General features: G+C 37.9%; 1 protein-coding gene across 2 annotated transcripts in view; it reads left to right on the top strand.

The window, feature by feature from the left end:
* The window catches only part of DPE2 (disproportionating enzyme 2), a 39990-nt gene that overhangs the window by 10801 nt on the left and 13702 nt on the right, over positions 1-15487 (top strand). For both annotated transcript variants that reach the window (XM_089718603.1, XM_089718604.1), the window contains 7 exons: positions 7587-7706; positions 7894-7995; positions 8226-8309; positions 8401-8643; positions 8775-8900; positions 9073-9147; positions 9279-9350. In XM_089718603.1, coding sequence (XP_089574729.1) covers positions 7587-7706; positions 7894-7995; positions 8226-8309; positions 8401-8643; positions 8775-8900; positions 9073-9147; positions 9279-9350 — 822 coding nt within the window. The remainder of the gene's footprint in view (positions 1-7586; positions 7707-7893; positions 7996-8225; positions 8310-8400; positions 8644-8774; positions 8901-9072; positions 9148-9278; positions 9351-15487) is intronic.

The raw sequence follows: 15487 nt of genomic DNA on the forward strand, positions 1-15487 counted from the left end.
TTGCTTACACCATTCTGATGAACAAAACAAACACAACCAAAGACTTTAGGAGGTACAATATAAGAGTTTTTGCCTTGAAGAACCTCTAATGGAGTTTTAAAATTTAAAGTACGAAGAGGCATACGATTGATAAGGTAAGCAGCAGTCAAAATAGCATCCCCCCAATATGGTTTGGGAAGATTCATAGTGAACATAAGAGACCTAGCTACTTCCAGTAAATGCCTATTTTTTCTTTCCGCAACTCCATTTTGAGCACTAGTATTGACACAACTAGTTTGATGTATAATACCATTAGAATCTAAATAGGTACGAAAAACTGCATTCATTTATTCAGTACCATTATCAGTTCTTAGGATTTTAACATGCGCATCAAACTGAGTACAAATCATTCTATGGAAATTCTGAAAACACGAAAAAACTTCATTTTTTGTTTTCATGAAATAAACCCAAGTTAATCTAATACAACAATCAATAAAGGTCACAAACCACCTATAACCAGAAAGAGAGACAGTTTTAGTAGGACCCCATACATCAGAATGAATAGTAGCAAAAGGAATCAAGCTTTTATTATTAATTTGAGAATAAGAATGCCTGGTGTGTTTGGCAAGTTCACAAGCATCACATACTAATGAATCGAAATCACACTTAGCAAATAAAGTGGGAAATAAACGTCCTAAAACAGAAAAAGAGGGATGTCCTAATCTCCTATGCCATTGAATAACTTCATGAGAAGGATTTCTAGAAGTTCCTAACAAAGCTTGACCGGTACCCGAATTTGAAAAAAGACAAACGTCATCCAACAGATACAGTCCATCGCGCAAGCTACCACAGCCAATCGTTCTCCCCGTGTTCAGTTCCTGAAATATACAATGAGTAGGGTAAAAGGTTACTTTGCAATTAAGCGCTTTTGTGATTAAGCTAACAGATAACAGATTAATAGGGAATCTAGGGACATGAAGAGCAGAGGAGAGTTTAATATTGGAAGTACAGTTAATAGAACCTGTGCCAGCAATGGGTACTAAGGAGCCATCCGCAATGCGAATTTTTTCTGTGCCTTGATACTTAGAATATGTGAGGAAATGTTTTATAGAGCCTGTTGTATGTTTATTTGCTCCTGAATCTATAACCCAAGAGGGTTTTGCAATTTTTGCAAGAAAGGTAAGAAAAGCATTACCTGAATTAACAAAATTAGAAGCTGCAGTCTGAGTTGAGGAAGAATCAAGCTGTGACAACAATCGTTTCAGGGACTGAATTTCCTTATCAGAAAATCTACCAGTAGTAGATGTTTCCTCACATAAAGCTCCACCATCAGATATGTGTGCCTGCAGTCTAGTAGAACTGACCCGCTTTCCTCCACGCCCTTTAGTTTGGCGTCCATGTAATTTCCAGCAGAACTCCTTCGTGTGCCTGTTCTTACCACAATAGTCACAAAATAATTGATCTCTGTCTGAAGAACCATTCTTGGCAGCCTGTATATGTTCTCTTGCAGAATTAGCAATCAACCCTGCTTTATCAATTGTAGATCTGTGAACCATTGCATTCCTCCGGGTCTCCTCTTGCTGTACAAAAGAATATGCTTGTCGCAAGGATGGAAAAGGATCTCGTCCAAGAACTTGGACTCGAATCTGATCATACTCGTTGTTTAGGCCATCTAGAAAATCATACACACGTTCTACTTCAATCAACTTCTGAACTTGAGTCGCATCATCAGTACATTTGGCTTGAAAGTCTTGGTAATAATCCAGTTCTTGCCATAACCCACTAAGTTCAGCAAAATACTGAGCGATAGTCAGATCTCCCTGTTTGGTTCCATGAACTTTCTGTCGCAATTCATACCTCTGAGCATAGTTTCCAGTTTGCGAATACGTCTATGAAGCGGCATCCCATATCTTCTTAGCTGTATCGAGAAGCAAATAGCCTCGGGAAATAGTTGGCTGCATGGAATTTATTAACCAAGACATAATAAGAGAATTCTCGGATTTCCATTTGTTAAAGCCTGGATCTGTCGAACCTGGTTTAGTTGCGCCACCATCAAGGTATCCCCGCAAACCTCTTGCTTCAATGAATAATAAGCAAGATCGAGACCAAGCCAGGTAGTTTGTTCCATCTAACTTCACCGGACTAATCTGAAGAGAGGGGCTCTCTGAGTGAAAACCCATATCTACCTTTTTTCCGTTAGCCATATTGTCAGAAAAAAATTTTTAAGCGGCAGTGGCGAAGAACTGGCAGCGGCAGAAATCAACCAAAAAAAGGAAAAAATTGCAAAAAAGCAAAACTGGTGTTGAAGAACCAGCAAGGGAAGAACGCCACAACAAATCGAGGCCGCCGGAACAAAAAACGTCGACGGATCTCACCGGAAACAGCCGCACGCGCCGGCGCGTGAAGAACGGCCGAAAACTTCTGGCGGCGCGTGTGCACACGCGCTTGGTCGGACGGCGACGCGGCTTGGATGGAGGGCCGATCGGCAGTCCCTCTTCCTTCTGAGCTGGGCGGTGACGGCCAACTCCTAACTCCGGCGGCACTGTGTATATCTCAGCCCTGTTTCAAACCGAAACCGTCGCCGAAAAAATTCACGGCAATGGCTCTGATACCATGTTGAAAGAATATTTCGAATTTCTTTTTATTGTGTGTTATATTTTCAATCTCTACATCACTATATATATACACAAGATTGTTCCAATATAGGAAGAGATCTAAATAGGAATAAACCTAAATTAGGAAAGACAATAAACCTAAACTAGGAAAGACAATATTGATTTTAATTATAAAGATTTCAACAGGGAGTCTGGTTTGGTATGTCGACTACGTCGATCTCTCTATGGCTTGAAACAATCTCCACGTCCATGGTTTGCAAGATTTAGTGCTGTTGTCCAGAAATTTGGCATGCGTCGAAGTGACGTTGATCATTCAGTCTTCTATCGGCATGGAAATCATGGGAAACGTACTTATCTAGTTGTTTATGTTGATGATATTGTTATAACTGGCAATGATCATGAAAGGATTTCTCAACTAAAGTAGCATTTATTTAGCAACTCTCAAACTAAAGATTTGGGAAGCTAAAATATTTTCTTGGGATTGAGGTAGCACAGTCCAAGATTGGAGTTGCAATCTCACAAAGAAAGTACCTCTTGATATACTAGAAGAAACAGGTATGATGGATTGTAAACCTGTGGATACTCCTATGGATCCCAATGTAAAACTTATTCCAGGACAGGGGAAGCCATTTAAAGATCCTGACAGATATCGAAGGCTTGTTGGAAAATTAAACTATCTTACTATTACACGACTGGATATTTCTTTTGCTGTGAGTGTGGTTAGTCAATTTCTTCAGTCTCCATGTGGTAGTCATTGGGATGCTGTTGTTCGCATTCTGAGATATATCAAAGGAACTCCTGGGCAAGGTCTGTTATATGAGAACAAGGGTCATTCACAAGTGGTTGGCTATTCAGATGCAGATTGGGCAGGTTCTCCCTCTGACAGACGGTCCACTTCTGGTTATTGTATCATGATTGGAGGAAATTTGATATTATGGAAAAGTAAAAAGCAGGATGTTGTGGCTAGGTCAAGTGCAGAAGCAGAGTATCGAGCCATGGCCTTAGCCACTTGTGAACTTGTTTGGCTCAAGCACCTTCTTCAAGAGTTGAAGTGTGGAGAAATAAAACAGATGACACTGATATGTGACAATCAAGCAGCACTCCATATTGCCTCAAATCCAATGTTTTATGAAAGAACGAAACATATTGAGATCGATTGTCATTTCATCAGACAAAAGATTGAGTCAGGATGCATATCTACTTCCTTTGTCAGTTCGAATGATCAATTGGCAAATATACTGACCAGGCAGATATACTGACCAAATCTTTATGAGGACCTCGAATTGAATACATTTGTGGCAAGCTAGGAACATACAACATGTATGCTCCAGCTTGAGTGGGAGTGTTATGATTAGCTGCTGTATTTAGCTGTAATTAGCTGTAATTAGTTGTAATTAGCTGCTGAGATTAGGAGCTATAATTAGCATATCATTAGCAGATTATTTGGGATCCTTGATTAGTTACCTATATTGTACGTATGTAGTACTATTTATATCCCCAATTCTTGAGGGAATAATCAAGTTAATATTTCCTCTCATGCTTCTTCTTCACCAAAATAATACAATTTAATACTCCTCCTCAAGTTGGTGCATAGATGTTTTACATGCTCAACACGCAAACTAAATTATGAAACTGTTTTCTGTTAAGTCTTTTAGTAAACATATCAGTGAGTTGATTTTCTGAGGTCACATGAGTAAGTTTTAAGAAACCTATGAAATGCCGATTGTTAGAATGCTGCAGTTAAGGCAGTAACTTAGGGCTTAGGGGACCACATGGTTGTAATTAAGGCAATAATTTAGGGCTATAATTAGAGACACATGGCTGTAATTATGGGATTGATGCCCTGTAATTAAGGCAGCCAATTAAGGCTGTTATAGAGGCAGCTATTAAGTCAAAGCCGTTACAACCTCTACGTACATGTCCATGTACATCCCCTATGATGAGGATTTTGCTCACTTAGAATCCTTTGCATTAAAGTATACATATCGTTCCCCAACTTAGCTCCAGATGCTCCATCTAATCCTACTTGAGGAGCATCGGCAATAATGATGTTGATTGTCTCCTTTGCCAAAACTAGTTTTAAGGAAATTATCCCATCACCAATACTTTTCGTGTTCACTGCTTTATCCTTGAGTCCTGGTTCAACAATAATCCTTTGCATTAAAGTATACATATCTTCCCTCAACTCATATCCCGTGTTACCAATCTCTCTGGCTGTTTCTCCTTTTCAACTTGTCTCTTGCAAACATGCAATAGCAACCCAACACACACACACGCACGAGCACACACACACACACACACACACACACACACACAAAATCCTTAGTTTCAAACTCTTGAATCAATAATTTCTTTAGGCGTGCATTCTCCTCCTTATTATCTGCAGTTACAACCATATCAGCAACTTAGATAATTGGTAATGTGATCTTACCATTACAGTGTTTAATAAACACGATATGATTGTTATTACTCTAGTAATACCTGAATGAGATCATGGCCTTACTGAATTTGTCAAACCATGCACTGGGTGACTACTTCAATCCATATAATGCTTTCTTTAAAATGCAAACTTTCCCTTTAGTTTTCTCATTTTTACAACCTGAGAAATAGAGGGTACTCGCTGCATTCATTTTTTATGAGCTAGTTGCAGAGATGATGGTTGATCAGTTATTTTTGTACTGTGATATTAATTAACAAACCATGACATGACCAAAGGATTCTTAGATTCCCATTGCTGATAGGTGGATTTGCGGCTTCTGGTTTCAGTTTATCACCAGTGGGGTATCCTTGTGGTTTGGTAGCTTGGATGAATAAAAGATACGGTCTTGGCCATGCAAGATAATTGGTTCTATCTAGTTTTATGGGACTGAGCAATGACAGATTCTTACCCATCATTTTAATAATTTTCTCTTTAACACGTAAAAATTGTACCTTAAGGTTGAAATTTTTCTTTAGGTGTGAAAAAAGAGAAACCCAGGTGACAAACAATAATTAAGGGAGATTGTCGGAGTTTGATGAGTTGTCTAGTGTGATCACTGGGAAAGGACCCCAGAAAGTGAGTGAGAGGTGTCACGCCAAGTGTATCAGAAGCCTAGAGGTGATGACAGTGCTTGGAGGCCATTGACGAGGATTTCAGAAAAATTCTTTTTGGCGGTCACTAATTGGTGACTAGTGAAGGGTTCTGGCTAGGCGGTGTCAACAATGCCCTCCTAGAAGACCATGAACCTTGAACTCAGTAGATTTGTTCTTAAAAAACACAAGCCTCTGTTTCTCAATAATAGTTAATAAGAAGAAAGGTTTATCAGGCCTGACTTGGTTCTGATACCATGTTGAAAGAGAGAGGCAAAAGAAACAAGAAAACTTTATTGTTATGTTTTATACAAAAGCTTATACATCAGTTTGTTATATATACTAAAACCTAGAATAGGAAAATGTTACAGTTTATAAACGGTTCACACATGGGAAAGCGATGTCTCGAACCCCATTTTTTTTTGACACTTCTTAAAAGGCAGAAGTCATGCACTGATAATTAGGAAGCCACTCAGCCATTTATTCCTGATTTTGTTATGTTTTTTTAATGTATTTTTGATTCCTTAGTTGTAGGAGGGTATACCTCCACTTTTCCCATTTTCCTTAAGTTTAGGAGTTTGTTTATCCTCCACGGATGTATATATTGCAGTTGTTTTGTTCAATAAAAATCAAGCAGAATTTACAAAAAAGTTGAGTACTTCTTACTCAGGGATTTGAGTTCTCTCTTTAATTGAATCAAGCCGTGACCATAGGTAGAAGAAGCAAAAACCCTAAACCACACTCAACCTTACCTTCACCAAAATCTAACCCTTCAGCCTCTAGAACCATAACGCGATCCTATGCTAAGGCACATAACTGAAAACTATATAAAAAGAAATTAGCAAGAAATCCTTCTAAATTGATACACCAAAATAATACAAGTCAACAAAAATAACCTTTTGGCTTGTTGACTTCTATCTTAAAAGTTGGAGGGTATTATTGACAAAATAACCTTTTGATTTCTTGGCCTTTTAACATAACGTAAAAAGAAAGTATATTTTTTCTTTTTGAATATTCCCAAAAGGAAATACTGACTATTATTTGTCGACAAATGGAATATTTTTTATTGCAATCCATCTTCTTTAATGGGGTTAGATACCATTACCAGGTAGAGCTGTTATTTGTTTTTCTAAAAAATTATGCCATTACAAAAATATTGGAAAGCAAAACTAATAGAAAAACTGAACTAGATATTTTGCATGCATTTCTTTGTGGAAAAAAAAGTCGTATCTTGTTTTATAGTAGGTTTAAAAAAAATTTGCTGTATTACTAATGAAAATGAAATTGAGTATGCTAAATCATAGAATTCGTCTATGTACAAAACAACTCAAGCAAGAACGAAGTGCTAGTTGGTCATTTTTGTTGCTGAAGGCTCTACATAAGTAGATCATTGGGCATAGAACTTTTATTTGAGTGTTTTTGCGGAAATTGATAGAAAAAACATGTGGGAAGGGGAAATAAAAAGAAATGCATTCACTAGAGTGCCTCTTTTCTGATGTAGTTACTAATGTCATATGTGCATGAGTGAGAGCTTTTTGCTCATGGTAATTATTTTCTTGTTCAGAATATAGAAATGATGTGTCTCATAACGGTTTGGATGAATAGAGGTTTTTCTGTTGGTTGCTCAAGTTGTATGTAAATAAAGAATCTAATTTGTTCTGATGATGTTTGTGCAGTCAATGAGCCAAAGAGCTAACTTTTGGCTTCTGCTACCATTTAAAGTGGGCAGATTGAATATCTAGTTTAGTTCCTCAGGTCTTCGATGGTAGGAAGTTGTGGAAGAAATCTTACACATTTTTTTGACAAGTTCTAGTTCTTCTAAAAATAAATACTAGTGATCAGTTCTGAATGTGGAATTAAGAATGTGTTTTAGCAGATGCACTTCTCCTTGTGTTAATATATTAAAATTTGGAATTTGTGCAGGATGTTGATTATGAGGCTACTATGGCTGCTAAACTTTCAATTGCCAAGAAAGTTTTTGCCCGAGAGAAGAGTTTGATACTTGACTCTAGTTCCTTTCAGCAATATTTCTTAGAGAATGAGGTCTTATAACATTATTAATTCCTGTGGATTTTTAATTCCTGTCTATAACATTATTATGATTAAAAAAGCTTAATATCTTCACTTTAATTTAATTCTTGTATGTCTTATTTGAAAGTTTGTTGATATTTTCTATTGTACTCTTTTATACCAAAATTGTTTTTCTGACTTGCATTTTACATGATTAAAGGGTTGGCTAAAACCCTATGCGGCCTTCTGCTTTTTGCGAGACTTCTTTGAAACATCAGATCACAGCCAATGGGGTCGTTTTTCTCATTATTCCAAGGAAAGGGTAAGTAGCTCTTTGGTTGTTTTCAACCGAGTTGAGATTGATTGTCATTAATTAAATGTTATTCTTGTTCATATAATTCTTTTTGGTTAACATTTAAATTAGCTGGAGTTGCTTAAGCTCTTTGGTAGTTTTTAAATGTTGTTCTTGTTCACATATGGAATTTGTTTTATATATTTTTCAAATAAGGTAATATTCTTCAAGATCTGACTGCAATAGATGATTTTTTACAGATTGAGAAACTTGTCTCAAAAGATAGCTTGCACTATGACATAATTTGCTTCCATTACTATATCCAGTTCCATTTACATTTGCAAGTAAGTTGATTATATTTGTGAATCATCTGTACTTCACCATGAACTATTGTCAGTTTCACTGACCATAAAAGAAAACCATATGAATATACAGTTGTCAGAAGCGGCAGAGTATGCAAGAAAAAAAGGAGTAGTGTTGAAAGGAGATTTGCCTATTGGTGTTGACAGAAACAGTGTGGATACTTGGGTCTATCCAAATCTATTTCGCATGAACACATCTACTGGAGCACCTCCGGACTACTTTGCCAAAAATGGACAAAATTGGGGCTTTCCCACTTATAACTGGGAGGAAATGTCAAAAGACAACTATGCCTGGTGGCGAGCTCGTTTGACACAGGTTTTGTACTCTTCTTGTGATCTGTTTTCATCCTATCTTTATTTTGAAATAGCATTCAATTGCTCTAATTTTTTTTTTTTTTTTATTTTTGTTTTTTATTTTGAAGAATAATTTCTTTGATTCTATAACAGATGGCCAAATACTTTACAGCATACAGGATTGATCATATATTGGGTTTCTTTAGGATCTGGGAACTTCCAGAGCATTGTCTGACTGGTCTAGTTGGAAAATTCAGACCATCTATCCCTCTAAGTCAGGTACAGTGGCATTCTCCTTTTATTACTTATAAAGAACAATAAGTGGTAGATGATACAGAAGCATAGCTGCAGCTTGCTACTGGGGATAGTAATACTGTTAGCAAGCCTACAAGAGCAAGTTCCTCTTCATTTTCTTTTGGTAATATGAACAGAAATAAATTTTTTATTTTAGGAAGAGCTTGAAAGAGAGGGAATTTGGGACTTCGATCGCTTGAGCCGCCCATACATACGACAGGAATTTTTGCAGGTACTGAGTTTTCCTTGTCCTTTGTATTCTGGTTTCCTCCAAGGAATATCAACTTAATTACACTTTCCCTATGGTAAATTAGATGTAGTGAATCTGTTCTTTGCTTGTATGTATTTTCCTTCCCATTTCAGGAAACTTTTGGAGCTTCATGGATTTTTATTGCCTCAAATTTTCTTAATGAACTTCAGAAGGGTCGGTATGAGGTGAGGACCTATATAATATTTTGGTTGATTACTTCCAATGTTTAACTTGTCCTCATAATCACCTAGTCATGGTTGGTCAATTTTGGTCTCTGGCTTACTTTGAATCTTGATCTTCTGGAATCGTTTGAATAATAACTATTTTTGGGTAGCCACTAGCCAGTCCAATATGCTGCACGCTATCGCTTTCATGCTTCTGAATTTCAGAATATTGTTAGTGCTTGTTAAGGATTAGTTGTAAATAGAACTCTATTAGGAGTTAGATTCTTAATAGGTTTATAGTATCTTGTATGTGTATATATATGTGTCCCTATTGATGAATCAAATACAGAAAAATATTTTCCCACATTAAATCTACATGGTATCAGAGCCTTTGGCTCGTTAAACCTTTTTTTTTCCATTTGCGTTGAAATTCCAGCGGCTGTCCAGCGGCTGTCGGTCTCGGTGACAGTTCTAGGGTCACCGTTTTGTCTCACCACCTACCTCAGAAGGTTCCCCAGCTGCCGATCGGCGTTCCCTCCAAATCCGGTCACCGGATTCCCTGCGCGTGGGCCCCACGCGCCGCTTTTGTGTTTCTGCTACAGTACCACGCGCCGGCGCGTGGCGGCGCGTCCGGATATTTCCGGCGATCGGAAATAGTTCTCTGGCTTCGTTTCAACTTCAGCAATCTACTCAGGTGGTTGTTTTTCCGATCCGGCGAAGTTTTGGTAGGGGCGTTCTCAGTTTTTGTCAATTTGGCGTTTTCAGGTTACTGTTTGCTCCTGTTTGCTTTTGAAAGGCTATTTTTTTTTTTTTTTTGGATCTCTTTCTGGGTTGCTGGTAGGGTGTTTAGTTTTTGTTAATAATGGATCCTCCAACTACAGATTCTAAAACTACTATTACTGAATTAATCCCAGCAATGAATAAGATCACAGAACATAAATTGAAAGGAACTAATTATTTAGATTGGAGTAAGACAATTCGAGTTTATTTGCGAAGCGTTGAAAAAGATGATCATTTAATTGATGATCCACCAACTGATGACACTAGGCAACGTTGGCTCAGGGAAGATGCTAAGTTATTCCTACTGATTCGCAATTCTATTGACAGTGAAGTGGTTGGATTAATCAATCATTGTGAGTTTGTTAAAGAATTAATGGAATATCTTGAATTCTTGTATTCGGGAAAAGGTAATCTGTCTCGTATGTATGAGGTCTGCAAAGGATTTTATCGGGCTAACCAGCGAGATATGACCCTTACAGCTTATTTCATGGAATTTAAAAAGATTTACGAGGAACTTAATGTTTTATTGCCTTTTAGTCCCGATGTTAAGGTTCAACAAACGCAGCGAGAACAAATGGCTGTAATGAGTTTTCTTGCAGGTCTTGCTCCAGTTTTTGAAACTGCCAAATCACAAGTTCTTTCAGGCAGTGATGTTACCTCTCTTCAGGAGACTTTTGCTAGATTGCTCCGTACTGAAGGTTCTCATACACCTTCCCCTTCTGATAATAGTGCCCTTGTGAGTCATAATCAGGTAGCTAGACAGCCAGGAAACAGAGGAAGAGGAGGAAATAACCGTGGTAATGGACCAATCACTCGGGAGACAAGCATTCTTATCTGTCATTATTGTCATGAACCTGGTCACACTAAACGGTATTGCAAGAAACTAATAAATAAGCCACCAAGGGTAAATATGGCACATCAAGATTATGCAGTTACTTCTTCTGACAACAATGTAACAATTTCTGCTGCGGAGTATGCTGAGCTCTCTAGATACCGTTCCTCTAAGTCTACTAATTCCTCAATTGCTGCTGCTGCCAACTCAGGTACTCCTCCTTCTTGTCTTATGTCTACCTCATCAGAGTGGGTCATTGATTCTGGTTGCACCGATCACATGACAGGTAACCCTAGTCTCTTATCCTCATTAAAAGAACCTAAACAATTTAATCGTCATGTTACTCTAGCTGATGGGTCCACATCTCCTGTCAAATGTATTGGCACTGCCAATCCCATTCCATCTCTTCCATTGTCTTCTGTTTTTTGTTTGCCTCGTTTTTCGTTTAATCTATTATCTGTTAGCAAAATTACTCGTATGCTGAATTGTTGTGTCAAATTTTATCCTACATATTGTGTGTTTCAGGATCTTTTGACGAAGCGGATTATTGGTAGAGGACGTGAGTCTGGTGGCCTTTATCTTCTGGATGAACACGTTTCATTATCTCTGGCTTGTGCTGGTGCTCTATCTCCTCTTGAGGTTCATTGTCGTTTGGGTCATCCATCATTGTCTACTTTAAAGAAGTTGTGTCCGCAGTTTCAGTCTTTATCAAGTTTAGAATGTGAATCTTGTCAATTTGCCAAACATCATCGTTTACCTTTAGTTCCTCGAGTCAATAAACGGGTTTCATCCCCTTTTGAGTTAGTTCATTCTGATGTTTGGGGTCCATGTCCTGTTATTTCTAAAACTGGCTTTCGGTATTTTGTAACTTTTGTGGATGATTATTCTCGTGTTACTTGGTTATTTTTAATGAAAACTCGTTCTGAGATATTCTCTATTTTCTGTTCTTTTTGTGCTGAAATTAAAACTCAATTTAATACTTCTGTTCGCATATTGCACAGTGATAATGCTAAAGAATACCTATCTAGTTCCTTCCAATCTTATATGTCACAAAATGGTATTCTCCATCAAACATCTTGTGTTGATACTCCTTCTCAAAATGGGGTTGCAGAAAGAAAGAATCGACATCTTCTTAAAGTTGCTAGGGCACTTTTATTCCAAATGAAAGTCCCTAAACATTTTTGGGCTGATGCTGTCTCTACTGCATGTTTTTTGATTAATCGCATGCCTTCTTCTGTGCTTAATGGTGCAATTCCTTATAATGTCTTGTTTCCTTCTAAACTTCTATTCCCCATTGAACCTCGTATTTTTGGTTGTACTTGTTTTGTTCGTGATGTTCGTCCACAGGTTTCCAAATTAGATCCAAAGTCCCTTCGTTGTGTTTTCCTTGGGTATTCTCGGCATCAAAAAGGGTATCGTTGTTTCTCTCCCGATCTTGACCGTTATCTTATTTCTGCAGATGTCACATTTTTTGAGAATACTCCATTTTTTCCTTCTTCTATATATAAGAGTGAGAGGGAGGATGATGACCTTTTAGTCTATGCTATCCAGCAAGTTCATAACTCTCCTGCTCCTGCTCGTATTCCTGACCTTGCTCCTGCTCCTACTCCAGTGTCTGCTGCTCCTATTCCCGCTCCTGCACCAGAATCTACACGCCCTCGTTTTGAACAGGTTTATTCCAGGAGACCAGGAACTCTTGACTCACTTCCTCCACCTGCCGTTTCAACAGAAGATCCGGTTCTCTCCACTCAACCTGAGCCTGTGCCATCCACTCCCCAGTCAGACCTTGACCTTCCCATTGCTCTTAGAAAAGGTAAACGCAAGTGTACCTACCCTATTTCCTCTTTTGTTAGTTATGATCATCTTTCTTCTTCATCTCGTTGTTTTGTAAGTAACTTAGACTCTGTCTCTATTCCTAAAACTGTTGTCCAAGCCTTGTCCCATCTTGGTTGGTGTGCAGCAATGAAAGAGGAGATGGCTGCCTTAGATACTAATGGTACTTGGGATCTTGTGCCTCTCTCGGCAGGTAAGAAAGCTATTGGTTGTAAGTGGGTTTTCACCGTTAAAGTGAATCCTGATGGGACTGTTGCTCGTCTCAAGGCTCGATTAGTTGCAAAGGGTTATTTTCAGATCTATGGCCTTGATTATTCTGATACTTTTTCTCCTGTTGCCAAATTGTCTTCTGTTCGTTTATTTATTTCATTAGCAGCTACTTTTGACTGGCCTTTACATCAGCTGGACGTTAAGAATGCCTTTCTTCATGGGGATCTTCAGGAGGAAGTTTACATGGAGCAACCACCAGGCTTTGTTGCTCAGGGGGAGTCGGGTAAAGTGTGTAAACTTCGAAAATCTCTTTATGGCCTAAAACAGAGTCCTCGAGCTTGGTTTGGTAGATTTTGCAATGTGGTACATCAATTTGGCATGCAGAAGAGTACTTCTGATCATTCTGTATTTTTCAGAAGTACTAAGACTGGTTTGATTCTACTTGTGGTTTATGTTGATGACATTGTTATTACAGGGAGTGATTCAGCCGGCATTACATCACTCAAATCATTTCTCCAGACCCAGTTCCAGACAAAAGACTTAGGCTTGTTGAAGTATTTTTTGGGTATTGAAGTATCTAGGTGTAAGAGAGGCATCTTCTTATCTCAAAGGAAGTATGTCCTTGACTTACTGAAGGAAACCGGAAAGTTGGGTGCCAAGCCACGCAGTGCTCCAATGACTCCAAATATGCAACTTTCAATTGGTAGTGAGCTATTTGATGATCCTGAGATGTATAGAAGGTTAGTGGGCAAATTGAATTATCTTACCGTAACACGTCCAGATATTGCTTACTCTGTGAGCGTCTTGAGCCAGTTTATGTCTTCTCCTACTGTTATCCATTGGGAAGCTTTGGGACAGATTTTGTGCTACTTGAAAGGTAATCCAGGTCGTGGCCTGCTTTACAGTAATCATAGGCATTTGAACATTGAATGTTTTTCAGATGCGGATTGGGCAGGTTCGAAGGTTGATAGAAGATCAACTTCAGGATATTGTGTCTTTGTAGGTGGAAACTTGATATCATGGAGGAGCAAGAAACAAAATGTAGTTTCACGATCGAGTGCTGAATCAGAATATCGAGCTATGGCACAATCTGCTTGTGAATTAATTTGGATTCGTCAGTTGTTAGAGGAAATTGGCTTCAAGTCATCCTTGCCTGCAAAGTTATGGTGTGATAATCAAGCTGCTCTTCACATTGCATCAAATCCAGTATTCCATGAACGAACAAAACATATCGAGATTGATTGTTATTTCATTCGTGAAAAGATACAACAGGGTGTTATCTCTACAGGACACGTTAAAACAAGTGAACAGTTAGGGGATATCTTTACAAAAGCTCTAAACGGACCCCGGGTTGACTATCTTTGTAACAAGTTAGGCATGATTAATATCTATGCTCCAACTTGAGGGGGAGTGTTAAGGATTAGTTGTAAATAGAACTCTATTAGGAGTTGTAAATAGAACTCTATTAGGAGTTAGATTCTTAATAGGTTTATAGTATCTTGTATGTGTATATATATGTGTCCCTATTGATGAATCAAATACAGAAAAATATTTTCCCACATTAAATCTACAGTGCTCAACTTTACAACTGATGGATTCAGCCTTAACATAAACTTCTAGATTTAAGAAAAATTAATTTCATTGTCATTCTTGCAGCTACTTAGATTTCTTTTCCTTTTTGCCCCTCATAGCTCGTAATGTTTTAGGCTGTTAGCAACGTCACACTATTAGGGATCTCTTGGAGTGTATGTATGTCCACTGACCAGTTTTGAGGTTGGAGAAAAATGATTTGTTAATGTTGATGATTGCTGTAAGCATTTTCTGATTGGAATTCAACTTGTGTCTCCCCTCATTATTGACATAAGCCTATTGATGTGCGTCAAGTGATAGAAATCAGCAAGCATATGGTGATCATAAGGATCTACAAGTTCCTAAGTGAAGAGATGGGATTGAAAGAAGATCTGAGTCTAATTAACATGATCCAAACATGTGGATTTTAAGTCTTCCACTTAGTTTTATGTTTTAATGAGCATAATTGGGCCTGGATGAACTGTGCTTTACGTTTTAATTAGTTTTTAGAATTTCTCAGCATATAAATACTTGGCTTTCAAGTGTTGTAGGATATGTGGATAACAATTTATGTGTTTTATGCAATTGAATTCAAGAGAGGTGAATCCTCGACAGTTCTTCATTGAACTCGCTACTCGAAATTATCAAATATAGTTAATTTTTGCGGCGTCCTTTCTTTCACTTTGATATTTTTGGTTCATACTTCTAGTTAAGTATTGGGTTAGGATACGTTATTCCATCCGCATAAATCATTTATGGGAAACTTCACAATTATGCGTCGTCATCTTGAGACTTATCATCATCCTTTGATTTAAGGAAATGAGAGATCAGGGTCACTGCTTAAATATCATTTAGTCATCATGCAAGATTAAGTGCATTATTTGATATCTAATTATATTCCACTGATGTGGGAGTGTGAATGTGGTGACAAATC

Source organism: Jatropha curcas, chromosome 2, assembly GCF_041381405.1.
Source record: "Jatropha curcas cultivar XTBG-Jc1 chromosome 2, XTBG_Jcur_1.0, whole genome shotgun sequence".
Taxonomy (NCBI): domain Eukaryota; kingdom Viridiplantae; phylum Streptophyta; class Magnoliopsida; order Malpighiales; family Euphorbiaceae; genus Jatropha; species Jatropha curcas.